Genomic DNA, 20888 nt, shown 5'->3' with positions numbered 1-20888 from the left:
CTGGGGTGAAGTTTCACCTTCCAACTGAACAACGACCCTAAGCCCACAGCCAAGATAACTCAGGAGTGGCTTCGGGACAAGTCTTTGTCTTTGAGTGGCCCAGGCAGAGCCCTGACTTGAACCCAATCGAGCATCTCTGGAGAGACCTGAAAATAGCTGTGCAGCGATGCTCCCCATCCAACCTGACAGAGCTTGTGAGGATCTGCAGAGAAGAATGAGAGAAACTCCACAAATATAGGTGTGCCAAGCTTGTAACGTCACATTCAGTAATACTTGAGGCTGTAATCGCTGCCAAAGGTGCTTCAACAAATGTCATATTTATGTTTTTTTACATTTTTAATACATTTTCAAAAAATTCTTTAGACCTGTTTTTGCTTTGTCAATATTGGGTATTGTGTGTAGATTGATGGTAGGGGGAACTATTTCATCAATTTTAAATAAGGCTGTAACATAACAAATGTGGAAAAAGTCAAGGGGTCTGAATACTTTCTAAATGCACTGTATACACTGTCAATTAATTTGTATTTCGGTTATGCCATGGTAGTCACTGCTAGACTGGTAACTACTTATAGCAGAGCAAACATGTTTGTTTGTTCGTTGTATCTTTGACTGACTTTAGCTAAAGTAAGCTAGCTAATATTAGCAAATAAGAGTAGCTCAATCTGGTAGCCTTCTATTCCACCCTTGTCTGGAAAACACTGTTATTATAGAATTGGCGATATAGCTAATTCACTATTTGTTTGTGTGTTGGTAACGTTAGCAATGATGAATGTGTATAAATCTTCTATGGTTGGTTAGTTGGTTCTTAGCCAGTCTCAGCTGAATAGCAATCATGACGCCAAATTTAGTGACGCTAGTTAGCTAACAGCAAACAGACAATATTGAAATGTCCATGTTGGGTATGGTAAGCTAGCCAGTCTAATATAGATCAATACAATTAGTGGGTGAGGTGGTTAAATTGTGTATTGTTGTGTACTCTGTTGTAGGTGGTACAGAGTGTGATTCCAAGTTGAAGGTTAGTTGGCAAAAATATTTACAAGCTGACGGCTAAGATAGCTCAATTTACAGTAAGCATGGTATTATCATGAATTGGGTAGTGTTTGTGTTATGGGGTTACAGGTGGTTACATGTAGCCTGAGGACCACAGAGTCTCTTCCAGACCATGTAATCAATTTAGTCTACCCCTCTTATTTATCTTAGTAAAACTCGTATCTAGAGTCATTTCACAGTGCACTGCTGAAAAATACCCCAATGCATTTTGGGTACACAACTATGAGGGAGCAGACACACCTTGAGGTTATGAAGCACAACAAGATTGTGGGACAGAAACCAGCAAGGGACGCTGAAAGTTATAACATCAAGACTACAACAGTAATGACACAACCACCTCGTTATTCTCTCTGCAAATTCTCAAAACACAATACAAATCCATGTCTACAAAAAGCCCCTGCAAAAGGCTGCTATTGACAAGAATGATCTGTCAAAGTCAATGGGCTGGGGGTGATTTACAGACAATACTTTGAGATGAGGAATGGGGTTTTGGTTGTTAAGGGTTGTGCTTAGACCAGCGTTTCCCAAACTCTGTCCTAGGGACCCCAAGGAGTGCACGTTTTGGGTTTTGCCCTAGCACTACACAGCTGATTAAATTTAGAAACTCCTTATCAACATTTGGTTATTTGAATCAGCTCCTGTGTAGTCCTCCACAGTTAATGTGCCACCAACCTCCTGTGTTCAGAACGACACCTGTTGAGATATTGCAGGTGGATAGTGGGAAACTGTCACTGAGGATAAGGCGGGACAAACCTGCATTAGCATAATGGGCGAGGTTGAAAGGGTGATCAGAAGGACATCCTGTGGTCACAGCAATTGGGAAATGCAGGGAGCGAGGAGTGGGAAAGCAGAGGGCGTATGGGTGGACAATTGGGCAGAAGGTGGTAGAATATGGACTGGGGGAGAGAGAGATGGGGCCGGCAATTGCATTGGGGATCTTTCCTCTGTAGCTGTTTTGTAGATGTGGACATGATTGAGGGCAGGAGAGAATGGGGTGAGGACGTGAGATGGTGTTTGGAGAGATATATAAATAATTGGTTTTATTTGTTTTTAAGGATATATACAGATGGTTCAAAGGACCCAGTCAGTAGTAGGGTGGGGGCAGGGGTGTATATCCCATATTTCAATGTTAGAATATGTAAGCGGTTAACTAATTCTGCATCAGTTTATGCAGCTGAGTTGATTGCCATGATAGCTTTGAGATGGGTGGAGGAGGTGAAACCACTCAGAGTGGTGAGCTGCTTTGATTTTCCTGCAATGTTGGGTAGTGTGAAGATGGGCAGGTCAGAAAAGGGAGACTTGTTTGTGGAGATGATGGGATTGGAGAGGATGGGAGTGGTAGTAAAAGCTTTTACTGGGTTCCCATCGGGTTGTGGGTAATGAGAAGGCCGATGTGGTGGCTAAGATTGCTGTGAGGAGAGATGGGCTATTTTGCTGAGGTCCCGCTGGGCCGTAGGGAAGTCTAGTCCTTGATCCGGGCAAAAGGGTTTGGTCTTTGGCAAATTAAATGGGATGCTAGTAATAAGTGGGAGACAATGTTTTCGCATGTACTGGTCAGTAAAGGAAGAGGTGGGGAGTATGGGATGTAGGAGAGAGGAAGTTGTGTGGAGTAGACTACACTTTGAGCACACAGGGTTTGAATGCCACATTGTGGATGATAGGAAGACATGAAACAGGTCTGTGTGATGAGTGTTTAGTGGAGGAAAATGGTGGAGCATGTGTTGATATTTTTTAACTGTATGACGTAGATAGGGAGAGATTGTGTGAAGGGGTTGGGGTTTGGGTGGTGTAGTGGGAAGTGGTGTCTAGGGCTCTATTTCACTTTCTTGGGGGAACAGGACTAGTGAAGAGAATTTAATTTAGGTAGGCCGTGACTGGCCTCACACCCCAGTACAGTAGGTGGAGGTGTATGCACCTAAAAGTTGGCTGTGATCTGCCAACCCAATCCCAAAGGACAGAAGAAGCTGTGCTTCAACAAGTGATTGAGAAGGTATGCTTCTAACTTCCCTTAGTTTTAAAACTATATTATTTATCAGTTGATACATCTATGACCAGTCCCTCAAACAAAATGTTGAATGGATGGCAGAAGTGGATGATGAGTTCGAATCAAGCAGCGCATCAAGCAAAGTTGGTGATGACAAATGTTCAGAGCGGAAATTGATGGCGGAAGTGTATGCTGAGTTCGATTCAAGCAGCATGTCGAGCAAAGTTGGTGAAGACTAATGTTCTGAATAGACGACAGTAGTAGCGAAAACTGGAACAAAAAGGAAATTGTTTAAAATTGGAGTGGAGGATACGTGTATGAATGATGGGATGTGTTTGTTGAGTAAGGATGCATATGTGGGAAACCCATTTGAGGTGTCAAAAATGGTGAAGTATGTGCTTGGAAATGTAGAGTCTGTCAGAGAGACCAGGAGTGGTCTTATTTTGATTTAATTGTACATCTGAAGAACAGAGGAAGATTGCAGTGAGCCTCAAAAGAATCCGGACAACGGAAGTTTTGTGTTTTGACTTCGTAGTAGAGCACCCGTCAAAGGAGTAATCTCGGGGGCAACATTGGATGTTCAGGTTGAATACCTGGTGAAAATTCCTGGTGTAGCTGGTGCCTGGCATCTGACCCACTGGGTGAATGGAGAAAGGTAAGAAAGTCTGTTGGTCAATCAAATCTCCTATGCGGAGGAAATGAAAGTGATTGAGAAAGCAAGTGATTCTAGTGAAGAGATTGTAGTAGACGTACCGCAGCCTGTAGTAAATGTTTGCTGCCAGGCAAAAGACACCCTGTGTGTTAAAAAGGTGGATTGCCACCATTATAAACTGTACAGCACAAGTCTTGAAGTCTAAGAAACTGGACATGTTTGTGGCTGCGGCAAAAACGCTTTTGGGACTTAAGGATTTTACATCTGAAGACTTGCAAAGTTGTACAAGCGCCGGAAGACCCTCCCTCCCCTTGAGCCTGTGTAGGGATCAGATCTGTTTTAACAGAAAGTTGTTTGATTTAGTTTTATTCATCTATTTTGTTCCATTTTGGGGAATCCTGTTTCCATTCCCGCACAGTAGGTGACGGGATGCACATGAATGAAATTGTGCGATCTCCAATGTACCATCGAAGAGGTCAGATAAAGAGGAACATCAAGACGAAACAGGTGCTATACAAGTGGTGCACTGTTGAGCGCTACATCCCGAGGGGTTCGTGCTGATTATACAGAGATTGTGACCGCTGGTTAAATGGCGTCCCTTGAGAAGGCAAGAACAAGATGTGTGTCAGGGGAAGTGCAGTATTATCATAAGGAGAGTTATACAGAGGAAGAATGGAGGGAAAAAGAGAGGGAGAGGAGGTCTGAGAGAGAGAGGGGGGAAGAGGGTGAGCTTGAGTCAGTTATAAATGGTGGATAAAAGGAGATGGTTTGTTAAAGAAGAATGGTAGAAAGTGTAAGCAGAAAGAGTTGAAGGAGAAATGGAAGTGAATGAGGGGGAAGTATTGGAGGTGATAGGCGTGTTGAAGTTCTCAGAGCCCGAGGTTTGCACCAAGGGTCAGGATAAAGGGGAGGAGTGAAGTTTATGGAAAAAGTGGACCCTTGCCTTTTTGCTGAACCATTTGAGGTTTCAGGCTGGGTGAAAACAGAGTTGGGTGCTGTTGAATCAGTGAGGGTATCCAGATGTGGTATTGTGATAATTATATATTTCTGCTTGTCAGAGGGAGCAAGCACTCCATGTTAAACGAATGGGGGCAAGAGATGTGGATTGTTTTGCTCTCAAGAAAAGGGTGCCATTGAAAGGATTGAATACTGGGGTAACGGTAAATGTGAAAGCTGACCAACTGAAGGGGAAGATTCCCGGTGTTTGTGATGCTCGTCATTTGGTGTGACGCAAATAGGGTGGCGTGAGTGGAGAAACATGGTTGTTATCTGTTTTTTTTCAAGTTTTGATGTTGTCTTTGCCTGACAAAGTGAAGTTAGGATATATACGTTATCCTGTATAAGCTTTAATGCCAACTACATTACGTTGTTACAGGTGTCAAGCTTATGGGCAAGTGGCAGCAGTGTGTAGGAGGGAGCCTCCTAGGTGTGCAGAAGAGCATGAGACAAAGGAATGTGTAGCATTGGGGAAAGTAGTGGTTTGTGTTAATTGTAGGGGGCTGGGGATCAGAAATGTCCTTTATGAGAGGCAGGTTGAGGTTTCCAGGGTTAGAGTAGTGCAGAAGTTGTCATATGCTGAGGCAGTGAAGAAAGTAGAGGAAGATGGGCCAAGGGGGAGGGATCCTGAGAGGAGTGGTGAGAGTAGTCGATCTGTAACAGTACATAGGGATCCACCAACAAGGTATATATGTTTCAGTAAGATTTCATTTTTGGTATTTATATTAATGGTTATCAACTGTACAGCAGGGATAGAATGTAAGTTGCAGAAAATAGAGGTTGTGGTGGCAGCTGTAGAGAGGTATTTGGGTGTGCGAGACTTGAAATCAGAAGAGTTACAGGGTGTGTTAATGTGGTGGTGTCCCATCCTTCCAGGCTGTTGGCCTGAAGTAGAACTAAATACATTTTAATAGTGGAGTATGGTATTTTTTTTTTTGAGTGTAATGTTAGATGGTAGGGTATTTGTTGTATTTTCTTTTTTTGTAGAAAAAAAATGAAGCAAAGTATAAGGGAGTTATACTCCAGTCTAGTAGGTGGCAGTAATGAAACATTTATTGGATGCCAACGGCCTTTAAATCTCATCAAGAAGGACCATAGAAGAAGTGATTGAGGAGGTAGGCTGCTGTTAACCACCCTTAGTTTTAAAACTAGATTATTTTTCAGTTTATTCATCTATCACCAGTCCCTTATACAAATGTTGAATTGTGGTGTTGATGTTATGTAAAAGTAAAGCTGATCCCGTTTGTAAAACCAGGAGCTAGAGCTTGCGTAGAGCGTGTTAGCATTGCTAGCTAAATTAGCTACCTTTGTTGGTTGCTAGCTAGCTAGTTGTCTTTGGTTTTGTTAGCTAACTAGCTCAAATGCTAATTCTAGCTAGCTCATGTTTTGATTCACCATTGCGTTTATTAATTGTATTGCCAGATACATTAGCTACTTGGTTAGGTGCATGTCATGCTTAATACACCGTGTTAATTTCCATTTTGTCGTGATAAACCAACGCCTGATGAGCTTCCCAGCTCAGACCCAGCTAATGTTAGCTAACTTACGATATTGTAGCTGACAAGCAGTTTTGTGATTACAGCAGCTAAATGTCAGCAGCTAAACGTTAGCTAAATACATTTTTTCCCCAGTTACGTTAAGCAGATGAACACAGAAAGAGAGGGGTTGAAGATTTGATCCATTTTACAAGCTAATATGTTACAAGTTGTCAACAACATTATGCTTTGACTTTGTGGTTAGGGAGTGGATCTCAGAATATTGTTAACGATAGACTATGGTTTGTGTTCTTCAGCTGCTGTGTTCTGGTCATAAAGGTTAGTTATGGCCAATGGTTTGTTGTTTATCAAATGTGTGAAGGCTTTTTATGTAACTTAATTGGTTTATTTTTCTCTCACCAGATTATTGTTAAATTGGTCCAAGAACTTCGCAATCAGAGTTGGAACGGATGTAGATTTTTCAGTGTGTACTACTACTGTAACATTTGACCATTTTTGATTTCACTCACACCTTCCCTATCGCAACATGAGCAGTACAGTAAGTCCTCACATGTGCACCCAGGGCCACGTGATAACCCTCCAACACCTTCAGTTTAATTTTCACAGACATTTAGCACAGGTGTCTGGTTTCTAAGAAGCAGTGCTTTGTTGTCACAGACACAGAGGAAAAGAAGGACTGGAGTCCCTTCAAATTCCAGACGCACGGCCAAGAGTAGCAGAGTCACCACAACCAGTGTGCGACCTCGTGCTGCAGCATCAGCAGCAGTCCCAGAGACCATTGATGTGCTGGAAAGCAGCAGGACTGAGAGTGGGTAGCAATGACTTTATGCTTTTCTCTGTCATTTTGGTTGATTATGGAAATTCTAACCCGTCTATTGGCTGTGCAGGTGAGGAGGTGGTGGACTTGACATGTGAAGGTTCTGAGTTGACTGTGGTTGACTTGACCAGCAATGATTCTGTGGTGGTGAGTTTGAGCTTTCTTTATGCAAATAATGATATATACAAATAACTGTTTTTAATGTATTTATAAGATTATGCTTTTATCACTGTTGTAAAGACTGAAAAGTTGACATATTTGTTTATTTTTTCCACCACTGCGTGATTGCAAATTGGGAAACCAGGTTGTCGATGAAGGTAATTCATTGCTTTTCCTCAATTGCAACAATTATATTTAGATTCAAATATGTTTTGGTCCTCTAATAAAGCAAGCATTTATTACTATGTCAAGCATGTATTTTCTGTGAGTTTGTCTATCTGCTTGTGTCTATCTCAGGGCCTCATGGCAGACGTGAAGCTGACAGTGAGAGTTATGTACTGAGCAGTGATGAGGAGGAGGATACTAATGGAGGACTCAGTGCCGACCTCCTGTCCTCTCTACAGGCCAGCAGTAGAGCCAGGTACTAAGCCCCACAACCCCTCTGACTATGATGATCTCTTCAGATGGCAAATCAAACTTTTTAAAATCAATTCTATTTGAAAATTGAAGCACACAAATGCAATGTCATCCTCATCCATCCATTTATCCACTCATAATATTGGCCACGTGACTACTGAAATCAAGACCTTGAGTTAGGGTACACCCTGATGGTCTCTTGTCCTCCATAGGTCTACTCCAGGGACAGTCAGCTGCCCAGTGTGTATGGACGCCTATGCTGAGGTAAGCGAAGCACAATTCAACATGTGTGTGAAGGTGACTATGTCAAGCTGTAATTGCTGTGTAGCTACCAAGAATGTGAAGTTGTCCCTTCAACTAAGATTGAGCTCTTTCTCTTCTTCCTCTAGATCATTGAAAGTGGGAGGCTAGTAGTCTCCACAAAATGTGGTCACCTGTTCTGCAGTCACTGCCTACGCGACTCACTGTTGAGATCCCACACTTGCCCAACCTGTAGAAAGAAACTGACCCACAAGCAATGCCACCCCATATATATCTGACATCAAACACTCATAAGACTCACCCATTGGTTTCACCCTCACCAAACCTGCAAAACCTTTAATTATACCTTCTCATATCACTGCCCCCTACTGGATTTAAGAATAATTTACACATTTACATACACATCGGACCGATTTTGTCTTTCTTCTGCAATGAAAGAAGCAGGAGCATAGGGACGCACTCTTATGCCAGCGCACATTCACTTAGATTTTTGTAATTTTCTTCCACTGATTAAGCTAAAAAAAAAAGGTTTTTAGCTCTTAAAGAAGCCACGTGTGATGTTGTATTGGTAGCAATCACACGTGACTGGCACTCAAGTGCAATGAGAACTCGAAAGTAGAAATGTCTGTCGGTTTTTATTGCTGCTGAGTAGGTGATGTCTGAACGGTGGGTGTTGCTTGAATCTGGTCATCACCATTGTAAATATTGTTGTATGTTTTGTATATATGGTTGAATGACAAGTTAAGGTGCGCCTAATCTGTAAGGTTCAATAAAAGAGATGTATGATTGTAAAGGTTTGTTACATGTTTTGCTCACCTGACCCAGATAGTTTATTCTCACAGCCAGCCTGTCTGTGACCGAGACTGTGAGAAGAGACAAGCCCAAACGTAGGACATTGCATTGTTGAGCCCTCATGCTGACTTGCCAAGAAGCTTCTTTTTTTTATTACATGTTTTCACTGACTTTTACATTTGAATTTGTAAAGTTTTAATTATTTTTTTATTCTGTACTACATGTAACTTTGCTGACTCCGTTGTGACACGCATCCCCTCAAATTGCCACTAAGGGGCAGTATCTTGCGCATATATTGTCTGTTGTCCAATAATGATCAACGATAATGCAGTTTCCTCTCCATTCTCAGTGCAAGGGGTGTGTTACTTTATTAACATATTATCAAACACATGATTTATTTCTTGGACCCAGAATAAACCTAGTCCAGGACTAAATTATCTATGGAGATTTTACATGGAGTGTGTTTCAGTCCAGGATTTGGCTTTAATCTGAGTTTGAACAACTGTCCCTTTCTCATATCTAATTTTCTTCAAATGACAATTTTCTCTTATGTTGTTGACCTTATTTCCTAATGTTGGCGCAGTGTGTATTTATAACACCCAAACCATATCATTTTAATAAATGATCAGTGTCATATTACATAATGAAAGTAGAAGTTCAATTTACCAATTCAGTGTTAATTACTTTGGAATTACATAATGCATTCAGTACATTTAATTCGTGTATTAATATATTTTGGTTTAATTATCATGACGTAGTCCATGATGTTAATAGCAGAACTGCCCTAAGCGAAAGAGTTAAATTCTTGAAATGTGTTGAGTAGCTACTTGGGCTACTCTGTGATTGGGCAAAAATTCCGAGGTCGGACGGACAGCAGTTCCCACTAATGCGGTCGATTCCTTGATGGCAAGGTATGTTAGATCAATTATTGCAGTAAATTCATTAGATGTAAATGGTATTTGGGATTAAAAAAGAGACAACTGCTTCTCTTCCAAAATGGATAATGGTAGGAGTTAACTGTAACGCGAGCACAGGGCTTTTATTTAGTTTTGACGCACGCTCGGTCCGGTGTGTTGGGTCTCGCACGAGCGTGATGTGATGACCGTCAATTTAAATAAAACTAGCCATATTTTAGCTGCATGTTTGACATTCACGTTTTCTAGTGTTATTTTTCATAGAGGGTAACAATGTATCCAGTAACTGAGCCACGGATACTTTGAGCGAGGGGTGCGTGCAGTTCAACTTTTAGTGGACATTGATATGTTAATTATTTGGATTAAATCACCTTTATTTTAAAGACAATGTAATCATGATAAACTTGTCATTAGTGGGAAACCGATTCAAGACAAATCATTGCTGCTGGACGTTTCAGGTAAGTCCCTAACTTGTATTAATATGAAAGTGTTATTGGCCCTGATCACAAGTGTGATTATTTATAAGACGTTGATTTTAGAAGGATGCAGGTTTGTTGTAGACCTGTAATAAAAAAATGCAATTGGAATACTTTTTAACTTTCAATTTATACTACATATTATTACTTATGTATTACTAATAGAATAATACACAACTGTATTGCATAAATCAATATTGTGTTAATCATAATTATAGTTCTGCTATATTACCTTACAAAACTATTATTTGTAGTCCACGTCTTGAGTGTAGAATGTTTTAATTCCACTGATTTACCATTAATGGATCTATGTGTGTATGAGAGTGGATGGGGCTTAGGTCTTTGCTTTCTAACAAGTTTAATACGCAGGTAGATTTAGCTGTAGCCTATACAACAGCATCTACACTATATATACAAAAGTACGTAGACATCCCGTCAAATTAGTGGATTTGGCTATTTCAGCCACACGTGTTGCTGACACGTGTATAAAACATGAGCACACATCCATGCAATCTCCATAGACAAACATTGGCAGTAGAATGGCCTTACTTAAGAGCTGATTGACTTTCAACGTGGCACTGTCATAGGATGCCACCCTTCCAACAAGTCAAATTTCGGCCCTGCTAGAGCTGCCCCGGTCAACTGTGTTGTGCTGTTATTGTGAAGTGGAAACGTCTAGGGGCAACAACAGCTCAGCCGTGAAGTGGTAGGCCACACAAGTCAACAAAATGGAACCTCTGAGGGCTTAAGTGCGTAGCACGTACACGTACACTCACTGCCGAGTTCCAAAATGCTTCTGGAAGCAACGTCAGCACAAGAAATGTTCGTTGGGAGTTTCATGAAATTAGTTTCCATGGCCGAGCAGCCGCACATAAGCCTAAGATCACCATGCGCAATGCCATGTGTCGGTTGGAGTGGTGTAAAGCTCGCCTACAGTGGAAACACGTTCTCTGGAGTGATGAACCCCGCTTTACATCTGGCTGTTCGACGGACAAATCTGGGTTTGGAGAACGCTACTTGCCCAAATGCATAGTGCCAACTGTAAAATTAGGTGGGGAATAAATAATGTTTTTGGGCTGTTTTTCCTGATTCAGGCTCCTTAGTTGCAGTGAAGGGAAATATTAACGCTTCAACACACTATGACATTCTAGACGATTTTGTGCTTCCAACAGTTTGGGGAAGGCCCTTTCCTTTTTTCTGCATGACCATGCCTCTGTGCACAGAGCGAGGTCCATACAGAAATGGTTTGTTGAGATCGGTGTGGAAGAACTTGACTGGCCTGCACAGAGCCCTGACCTAAACCCCATTGAAAACCTTTGGGATGAATTGGAACGCCGACTGAAATGCAGGCCTAATCACCCAACATCATCGCCCAACATCAGTGCCTGACCTCACTAATGCTCATGTGGCTGAATGGAAGCAAGTCCCCTCAGCAACATTCCAACATCTAGTGGAAAGCCTCCCCAGAAGAGTGGATGCTGTTATGGCAGCAAAGGGGGGACCATGATTTTGGAATGAGATGCTCGATGAGAAGATCTCCACATACTTTTGATAATGTAGTATGTAACCCATTCTAAGACAATGAGAGGAGGATATGTGTAGTTCCCCAATAGCTGATGATTTAACAGTCAATTAAACACTTGTTATGTAGATGTATTTGATCAAAGATTAAATGGAAAACTCTAAAGGATTTTCATTTTGGATTTCAATTTACTTGTTTGTTGTGCAAACTGGCAGAAAGAACAACTCCTCTAACCAGAAACATAGGGACATATGGACAAAATAAGAGCTCCACATTTGATTGAAGTTCATGAATAAAAAGCCTATGTTGCTTTTCCGGAAACACATTTTATAGTGCTGGGGACAGACGTCTTGTGTTTTTCATCTGTTAAATAATTAACAACTTATTTTATTTTTATTCGTTTCGAATGTAATTCTGTTACATTTCCTCAATGCCTTGAAAATGCCACTTCCAAAAGAAACTTCTGTGAGAAATATAATTTGGTTGTAAAGCATAATATACAGTAGCTTAAGATGTGATATGGATAATAACAATGTGTTCTTGCACCTCTCCTCACTGTGAATTTACTTTTTTCTTTCTCTAAGATTTCAAGTGTTGAAGACTTCCATCCTGAAAGAATGGGACTTTTATGCATTTGCCTGCTCATTTGTGAGATAATCCTGTTGTCGGACTGTGCACGGGGTGAGTAGTAACGTAGTAGTAATGAACAATAATAACTGAGTGTTTTAGTGGATCTGTAGGCAACCATCTTCAAAAAGTGCCTCACCGCAATGAATGATATCTACTACAAGCTGTACACAATTGTGGTTGTGTAACTCCAAGTTGGTGATATTGTCCATTCAGGCCAATGGCCTATCTTCCGTTTTCTAACGTACCTTGCCTAGATCACACAGACTTTGGGACAGTAACCTTTGGGATACCTGGTGTGCAAGTGTCAAGTGAGGCATGCTGATAGAGTGTAGTCCTGACCCTCCTGCTGCACAATCTGAGCTGTCAAACCTAGACTCAACATGCCGCTGGTCGTCTGCTCTGGCTTGCCTGTCTGGGGAAAGCAAAGGGGCATGGGGGGGACCCAAACACACGGCGCCCAGGCAGATTGGATCGGTGAGAGCCCTAGCCTGAACAATGCAGCATTCACAATCACACAGTTGAGCCGTCATGGAGACGCTTAGGCAAAAGTAAACAGAGACCCATAGAGAGCAATGTGATTAGATTAGGCAATTATGTTTGTTTGCTGTGCAATGCCACCGCGTTTCCGACCATGACCGGAGCAACACGGCAAGGAGTCCTGTGGGCTTAAAAAGTAGAAGAGACAACTTGTCTTTCTGGTGATGGTATCAGAGGGGTTTTACTCACTAGCTTAGCCTAGCTAGCGCCTTATTGTGTACACAGAGGGGGAGAGAGACTAAACGTTTCTCTATCATGATGGCATTAGGATATTTGAGCAAGGAACTTTTTACCTTTTTTATAAAGTCTGATATGACACGTTTGATAAGACTTGTGTTGAAGGGTTGTGTTGAAAACAAAATACCTCAGAGGTACTGAGACAGAATCAGAGATTATTTTCCAATTGAATGTCAGATTCTTTGGCCTCTATTTTTCCAAACACTGTGATTTTGACGAACTGTGGTGGGTCAACAACGGCTACTCAACATACAGCAGAAAAGGTTGAGTCCACATCAACACACTTCTCCTCATGGAAAACTTTTCCTGACATAAAAATCAATATTTTGTGACCTGAGTTTAATACCTTCATTATGTGAACTTTAGGAGAAGAAAGGAATGGACATTAAAAGGAGAAGGAGAAGAAAAGGAATGGACATTAAAAATTACAGGACAATTAATACTTTTTTTAAGGATTATTTTTCTAGAGGAAGAGTCCACGTTGATTTGCTATGATATGGAACGTGGCAAAAAATTATCCCCCAACCCCATTTGAGCGCTCCCCTACTGACCAAGTTTGCTGTTCCTGGTGTGTCCTTGTTGCACGGGGAATGCAGAAACATCACGTCAGATGACAAATATTTTCCGCTGCAAGCGGAAGCACAGTTTGGGCCCCGCTGCCAGAGAGACATGTGAACTGTATACGCTTATGCAATGATTCTGGGTCTGAGTCTGAGCAGCGGAAAGGTGAGGATTTTACTCTGTTTGGTGCATGCCTGAGAGAGAGTATTCATGCATAAATGTGGGCATTAATGTCTGTGCTAACTTTTATTTATTTATTTTTATTTAACCTTTATATTTAACTAGGCAAGTCAGTTAAGAACAAATTCTTATTTACAATGACGGCCTACCCCGGCCAAACCCTAACCCGGAAGACGCTGGGCCATTTGTGCACTGCCTTATGCGACTCCCAATCACAGTTTGTGATACAGCCATTAATCGAACCAGGGTCTGTAGTGGTCGCCTCTAGCACTGACATGCAGTGCCTTAGACCGCTGTTCCTCTCGGGAGCCCGACTGAATGGGGAAATCAACGAAGTCATGGGATGGTTGCCATAACGCAATTTAAAAAAAATTATGATCACAAATAAAATACAACTGCATTCATTTAGGTATCACTCTTTTGACTCCTTATGGCACACATGATTAAACTAACTACATTTAAAACTCCATCCACACTGGAAGCAAGATGTGGTGGGACCCAGCTATAAGCACAGGATCTTGGTGCAGCAATGGTAGACTAAATACTACAGCATTGCATTTAAACAAAGGCGACAGGCAGCCGTGTGGACGTGTGGGGGCTATTGGAGGTGGAACTGGTGGGTTTGTAGGGGCCTGCTGTGCACTGTACAAACTAGGACCACCCTGCAGCGTCATGCTGGTGTGTCAGTGAGAGGCAGCCTTCCAGGATTCATGATTGAGCATCTGGACACGTCTTCAAGAGCAGACAACAAAATGGGCTGATGCACAAAACACATACACTGAGAAGAAGTACTGTCTGCTTGTCTAACTTTCTTGTATTCGTCTGAGCCTTTTAAAAGTCAATAGAAACTGAGATGAGGAGGAGCAGCACATTTTTAGAATCTGCTCTTTCTCTCCCTCAATCTCTCCCTCCTTCCATTCTTGGGCTCCCGAGTGGCACAGTAGTCTAAGGCACTGCATCTCAGTGCAAGAGGCGTCACTACAGTCCCTGGTTCGATTCCATGCTGTGTCACATCCGGCTGTGATTGGGAGTCCCATAGAGCGGTGCAAAATTGGCCCAGCATCTTCTGGGTTTGGCCGGGGTAGGCCGTCATTATAAATAAGAATTTCTTCTTAACTAACTTGCCTAGTTAAAGGTTAAAAAATACACAGAAAATCTCTCCCTCTCCTCCTCACACTGCAGCAGTTTATGGCTAGGTCTAAGCCAGAGGAAATGTGTGAAGTTAATTTAGTGTGTTGGAGAAACATAGCTGAACCATTGGGTAGCCTTTTGTCACTTCACAACCCTTCATAGCTGTAGTAAACTAGAGAATATCGACAGAGCCTGGGTTGTGGGTTTAAACAAACAGTAGTTAAAGTTTGAATAGGGATCAATGCATATGTCTAGGTAAAAGGCAATGCTATTAACAATGATCATAAAGTCATAAAGTGTGTATATTGAGACATGTCATAAAATGTAAATATTGCAATGTTATAATACATTCCTATAGTAATTTACATGTAATGGTGCAAACAAAATGTAAGGCACAAAACCATCAGGCTAATCTCACACATAAACCGTTTTCCAGACGTGACAAACATAGCTGAGTGTGAGTAAGGAATGAGAGATTGGCTCCAAATTCATCTCAATGAGGAGGATGGATCCATAGAGAAAGGCTGCTGTCAGACTACAGGCCATCAAGTGGTTATTAGATTGCCAAATGGTGTTTACACAGCCACCATCTTTCTCTCACCCCTTCTCATTAGCATTGGGCTGCTAATCATATTCCTTAGTAATGAAGCTGTATTAGACAGGAGGTCGTACATTGATTTAAGACTGGGAACAGCATGTTGATGATGTGGTTATTAGTAAATACAGGCTGGCTTCAAAAATAACTGGATTGTCCCATTAAATGGGAGCTCGGATAAAGTTAGCTTAGCACCCTTGGTGTTTGGTTTTAATGTGTCCATCAAGACACCTCACGGGGTAGGTTGATGGGATAGGTGTTGTGTGTGTGAGCATGCAGAGGCGCATGGAATGTGGAGTAGTGTGCCTATATTCTGAGGAGAGCTCCCAACACACAAGCACAGAGCAAGAGAAATAAGAGGCATTTTAATGAGAAGGACAGCAGAGAGTGGGGAGGCATTTTACTGAGCCTGAAAGCAACTGAACAAAGTCTGAAGTAAGTGATCTCACCATTTCACCCCATCCAACCTTTACCATCAGCCCCCACCTGGTAATTGCTAAGGCAACGTGACTTCACAGGACTGTGGCCACAAATATTAACTGTGCCGAGAGTACGATAAAAATAAGAGCGAGATGGACAAAAATTCATATTACAATTTATCACGATAAGTTTATAACAATGTGTACCACTTTTTTAAATGTTATATATTACCCTTAAAACTACTACTACTAATTTGAATGTTAGCTTTCTCCAGCCAACAAATCCAACTGGCCTACTATTTTCCTAAGTCCATGTAATCCTCCAGTCTTGTCTGACATGACTTCCACTTGGCTAGCCAACCTCTGGGCCAATCAATGTTGCAAAAACATCAACCACTGAAACTAATGCAGTGTTACATCTACATTTTTATTGTGGCTGTTAATTTGTGAATATATTGGAATTGTGCCACTCACTCACTCACTCACTCACTCACTCACTCACTCACTCACTCACTCACTCACTCACTCACTCACTCACTCACTCACTCACTCACTCACTCACTCACCTGAAATAGCCACAGCATAGACAGACACACATACTTTCACGGACCGAACAATGCATTGTGTTGTGCTGGTGACATAATGGCTTATTGTTTGGGGGCCTGGAGCCTTTGTTTGGTTAGTGCTGGATGGGTCAAAGGGCAACGGAGAGGACCAGGGAAAGGCCCCAGATCGGATCAGGGAGTGTGCATACCTGACCTCTTACCAGAGGGGCTTACAATAACACATCAGTACTGCAGGTTCTGCTTTTTTTTTCTCTGCGTTCATTCATCCCCCTATTTTTCAGATATGTATGTATAGATGTAAGCATGTACTTCCTTCCTTCCCAGCTGTTCTCCTGGTCACATTACAAATGAGATGTTGAAAAGCAGTCCCTGGACTGGAGACAGCTCTCCTTGTTTTCTTTTGTATTTTGCGTGTCAGTTTGTGTTGGGGCCTGTGCCCCTGAGCAGCTGTGTGTGTGTGTCCCATGTCAGAGAGACAGAGAGGAGAAGGCTCCCCCAGCTGAGAGAGAGAGATGCCATTCTGGGACCTAAACAAACAGAGCATTAATGTGATTGATGGATGGCAGACATATTGTGTGTCCTCTACACCAGTGATTTTCAAACCTCTCCTCTTGGACCCCCAGATGTTTCACCATTTTGTTGGAGCCCTAAACTAGCTAACCTAATTCACTTTATCAAGGGCTTGATAATTATTTGAATCAGGTGTGCTTGCTCTGGAATAGTTCATTTACATGGAACGGCTGGCGTTCCCTGATGAGAGATTTGAAAAGGTGTCCTTTGATGCATGTGTCCGTCCATTCCCTAGAATAGGGTTCTATTTGTGACACACCCATAGATTGAGTCAGTTGCTCTCCCTCTTCGCTGCCTGCCGCTGGTTTGTTTGAAGTGTGGGACCGACGCAGTGCCCCCTGTGCTCTCTTCCTGAACATCCTGAACCATCAGCCTTCACAGGTATTTATTTTGGTGCTGAGGTGAAAGGTTAGCTGTGTATTCTAAAAAAGAAAAACAACAGAGGTGATAAAGACACTAAATGACTGAGGCCATGTCTGATGTATCTCTGAATGACTTCACAGAGCCTCCCCATAAGCCCAGGTTGCTTTCTTCGGTGAAGTCCTTAAATCAGGATGCACGTCACTCTCGTCAGAGATTGTCTTTCATTATTATTTTGTGGAGTTATGTTTGGCTTTGTGATGGTAAGCTGTTGGGCAGCACTAGAAGAGTGGACTGACAATAGTTCTGCTGTGTTTTTGCCCGTAGCCACACGGTTTGCAGTTGCCCTCAGGCAGAGAAATGGAGGCATAGCACACACACACACGGCTTGTTCATTACGCCAGCTGTTGGGGTGGAATCCACACTGCAGTCGGAATGTGTAAGGATTGTGAGAGTTGTGGGGGTGGTTTAAAAGTTGGGAATTTGAAGGCTTTAGCAACCGAGGAACTTTTTCGACTAGCTGCAGTGTTGTGGCCTTTTCAATCAGGTAGTTGGGACACAGACCCAGCCAAACCCATTGGTCCAGGCACAGCATTTAGTGGAGGAACTTTACGGCGTTAGGGTGTCTATCTGGAGTGTCTAGGCCTACACCTGTGGGATTCTTCATCTGTTGCTGCCTCTTAAATCTCACCCTCAGCCCCATGGTGGATCAGGCCTGATTAAATGACCATGTGATATGACTATGAAAAGGTGTGTCTGTCTTTCCCCCCCCCCAGTTTTGGAATCCTTTGTCTACTGGAGGTGTCACCGTCTCACAGTGTTGTTCTCACAGTTGGTTTGTCTTTAAGAACAGCGCAGTCTATTGCCTCCCCCAGTCTTCCTCAATAGGATTTGAATGGGCCTGAGAAACGTGTGTTTCTCTTGAGCATGAAATGAAAGACGTAAGCAAATCCTCCACAGGGTATTCAAACTCTGCACATTTGATGTCCTCCCCATTTCCTCCATCTTCCTTTCTCTAATTTTCTCTCTTTTCAGCATTGTATTCAGTTGAAGTCCTCTATCAACAAAATAAAATCCTCATATTTTACCATCTGCACTGTGAGTGTCTGGGGCTGCTAATTGACACCTTGTGGGCCCCAGCATTCGTGCATAGCGGTGCCAATCCACACTGGCCCGCAACACACAGTTTACAAGGACAGCATCGTTGGTGCAGTGTGCGCCAAGTACTGCCGTCATCTCATATCTGGAGCTTGACCATTCAAAATGTTAATGAGATTATATTGTGTAGGTCACTTCTCTGATTTAACCCATTTTCTTTTAAATGACATGTTGTCAATGCTTTCTATGTAGATTTGAGCTGACTGCTGCACTTCATCGTTTGTGTGTACACCTCATTAAGATGTCAGTGAGTGCGATATGAGAAAGGGAGATGCGCCTCAGTGCTTGTCTCCGTCTGTAGACACACATCATTTTTGTGTTTCCCTGAGGAACAGTTAGCCTCAGTGTGTCAGGGCCAGGTTGACCCTGCACTCAATTGACTGTGGTTTTGGATGATACCTTTTCGAACAGAGACCTGCGCAGAACAAATTGAGTTAGTCATGGCTGAGACTCGGTGTGGAATGTGGGAGGGAGGCAGGGGTACATATGGGTGTGAGGTGGGGAGATCAGAGGGTGGAGTTGCAGGGGGAAGGAATGCTTGACTCCTCCAACCAGTGGAGGAGGATGACACGTGGGAGAGAGAGAAGAGGAAGCACATCTCCATTGTACCAATTAAGACCTGTGCATTTTAATTGAAGTCATTTTTGGTGTGTGTTTAGCTTTTTTTTTAATATTTAATTTACTTTTTTGACAATACAAAAACATTAAAGATAAAAACAATAGACAACTTAACATTTACAAACATACATTTCAACGAACATTAATGGCATACATATGAAAACACAACCATTTGCAATATTCTACCTCTAATGTATAATCCATATCGCTCAAATCTATTTGGATGAAGACACCTGGTAAGATTTATGAATGTATTAATAACTCTGTTGTTTGCTCTGTTTTTATGGCGGGAAATGTATGGCTGCTCTAGTCTAATAGCCTATGCCTAAATCAATATTGACCTTTGATTGCTGGACAGGTCCATGGCAGGTGCTGGTGTAGTCTACTGGCCTATCAGGAGTGGGGGCAGAGCCGGGAGAGCCATGTGCCTCTGAGATAAGCCCCAGGGGAAGTGGGATCCAGCGGGCTCTCAACCCAAGCCACTATCAGGCCGCAGGAGGCAGCTGCTGTTATACGTTAACATCCCTGATATCAAGCCTCTGTCTTTGGAGTAGGACACCCCCCCGCCCCCCACCACCCACTTTCAGACACTCAATAACACTTTCATTATGGCAGGTAGCTTTGTTTTTTTCACTGTTGCAGTGATTCAGTAGCATCTACAGTGCATTCGGAAAGTATTTACACCCTGTTCCCTTTTTCCACATTTTGTTACGTTACTGCCTTATTCTAAAATGGATTAAATTATATTTGTTCCTCATCAGTCTACACACAATATCTCATAAAAACAAAGTGAAAACAGGGTTTTAGTCATTTTTGCAAATGTATTAAAAATAAAAAAACATACCTTATTTACATAAGTATTCAGAGCCTTTGCTATGAGACTAGAAATTGAGCTCAGGTGCATCCTGTTTCCATTGATCATCCTTGAGATGTTTCTACAATTTGATTGGAGTCCACCTGTGGTAAATTCAATTGATTGGACAGGATTTGGAAAGGCGCACATCTGTCTATGTAAGGTCCCACAGTTTGACAGTGTATGTCCGAGCAAAAACCAAGACATGAGGTCGAAAAAAATTGTCTGTAGAGCTCCGAGACAGGATTGTGTCGAGGCACAGATCTGGGGAAGGGTACCAAAACATTTCTGCAGCATTGAAGGTCTCCAAGAACACAGTGGCCTCCATCATTCTTAAATGGAAGAAGTTTGGAACCACTAAGACTCTTCCTAGAGCTGGCAGCACAGCCAAACTGAGCAATCGGGGGAGAAGGGCTTTGGTCAGGGAGGTGACCAAGAACCCGATGGTCAATATGACAGAGCTCTAGAGTTCCTCTGTGGAGATCGGAGAACCTTCCAGAACGACAACTATCTCTGCAGCACTCCACCAATCAGGCCTTTATGGTAGTGGCCAGACGGAAGCCACTCCTCAGTAAAAGACACATGACATCCCACTTGGAGTGAGTAAATATTTGTATGACCATAATACGTTTCAAAAACTGAGACATAAACTGAACAAGTTCCACTTGACATGACTAACAGAAATGGAATAATGTGTCCCTGAACAAAGGTGGGGTCAAAATCAAAAGTAACTGTCAGTATCTGGTGTGGCCACCAGCTGCATTAAATGCTGCAGTGCATCTCCTCCTCATGGACTGCACCATATTTGCCAGTTCTTGCTGTGAGATGTTACCCCACTCTTCTACCAAGGCACCTGCAAGTTCCCCGACATTTTTGGGGGGAATCACCCTAGCCCTCACCTTCCGATCCAACGGATTGAGATCCGGGCTCTTCGCTG

General features: G+C 42.4%; 2 protein-coding genes across 5 annotated transcripts in view; both read left to right on the top strand.

Moving 5' to 3' along the window:
- Positions 1-5709: 5709 nt before the first annotated feature.
- LOC123993190 (E3 ubiquitin-protein ligase RNF4-like) lies at positions 5710-8625 on the top strand. 2 transcript variants are annotated; one of them, XM_046295068.1, is made up of 8 exons: positions 5710-5797; positions 6581-6716; positions 6836-6986; positions 7066-7142; positions 7300-7312; positions 7452-7575; positions 7784-7835; positions 7961-8625. In XM_046295068.1, the coding sequence occupies exons 2-8, from the start codon at positions 6705-6707 to the stop codon at positions 8108-8110; spliced, it is 579 nt and encodes a 192-aa protein (XP_046151024.1). In that variant the 5' UTR covers positions 5710-5797; positions 6581-6704; the 3' UTR covers positions 8111-8625. The 2 variants fall into 2 exon arrangements, with proteins under 2 accessions (XP_046151024.1, XP_046151025.1); XM_046295069.1 differs by lacking the exon at positions 5710-5797 and adding an exon at positions 5827-6496.
- A 776-nt stretch (positions 8626-9401) lies between these two features.
- LOC123993189 (fibroblast growth factor receptor-like 1) overlaps positions 9402-20888 on the top strand; it is an 89542-nt gene continuing 78055 nt past the window's right edge. Inside the window, exons 1-3 of one of the 3 annotated variants that reach the window (XM_046295066.1) lie at positions 9402-9535; positions 9953-9996; positions 12121-12217. In XM_046295066.1, coding sequence (XP_046151022.1) covers positions 12154-12217 — 64 coding nt within the window. In that variant the 5' untranslated portion in view covers positions 9402-9535; positions 9953-9996; positions 12121-12153. The other 2 variants (XM_046295067.1, XM_046295064.1) reach the window with 2 other exon arrangements.

This window comes from Oncorhynchus gorbuscha, linkage group LG13 (genome assembly GCF_021184085.1).
Source record: "Oncorhynchus gorbuscha isolate QuinsamMale2020 ecotype Even-year linkage group LG13, OgorEven_v1.0, whole genome shotgun sequence".
NCBI classification, from domain to species: Eukaryota; Metazoa; Chordata; class Actinopteri; order Salmoniformes; family Salmonidae; genus Oncorhynchus; species Oncorhynchus gorbuscha.
The sequence above is the reverse complement of the archived record's forward strand: the minus strand, read 5'-3'. Positions and strand labels throughout refer to the sequence as shown.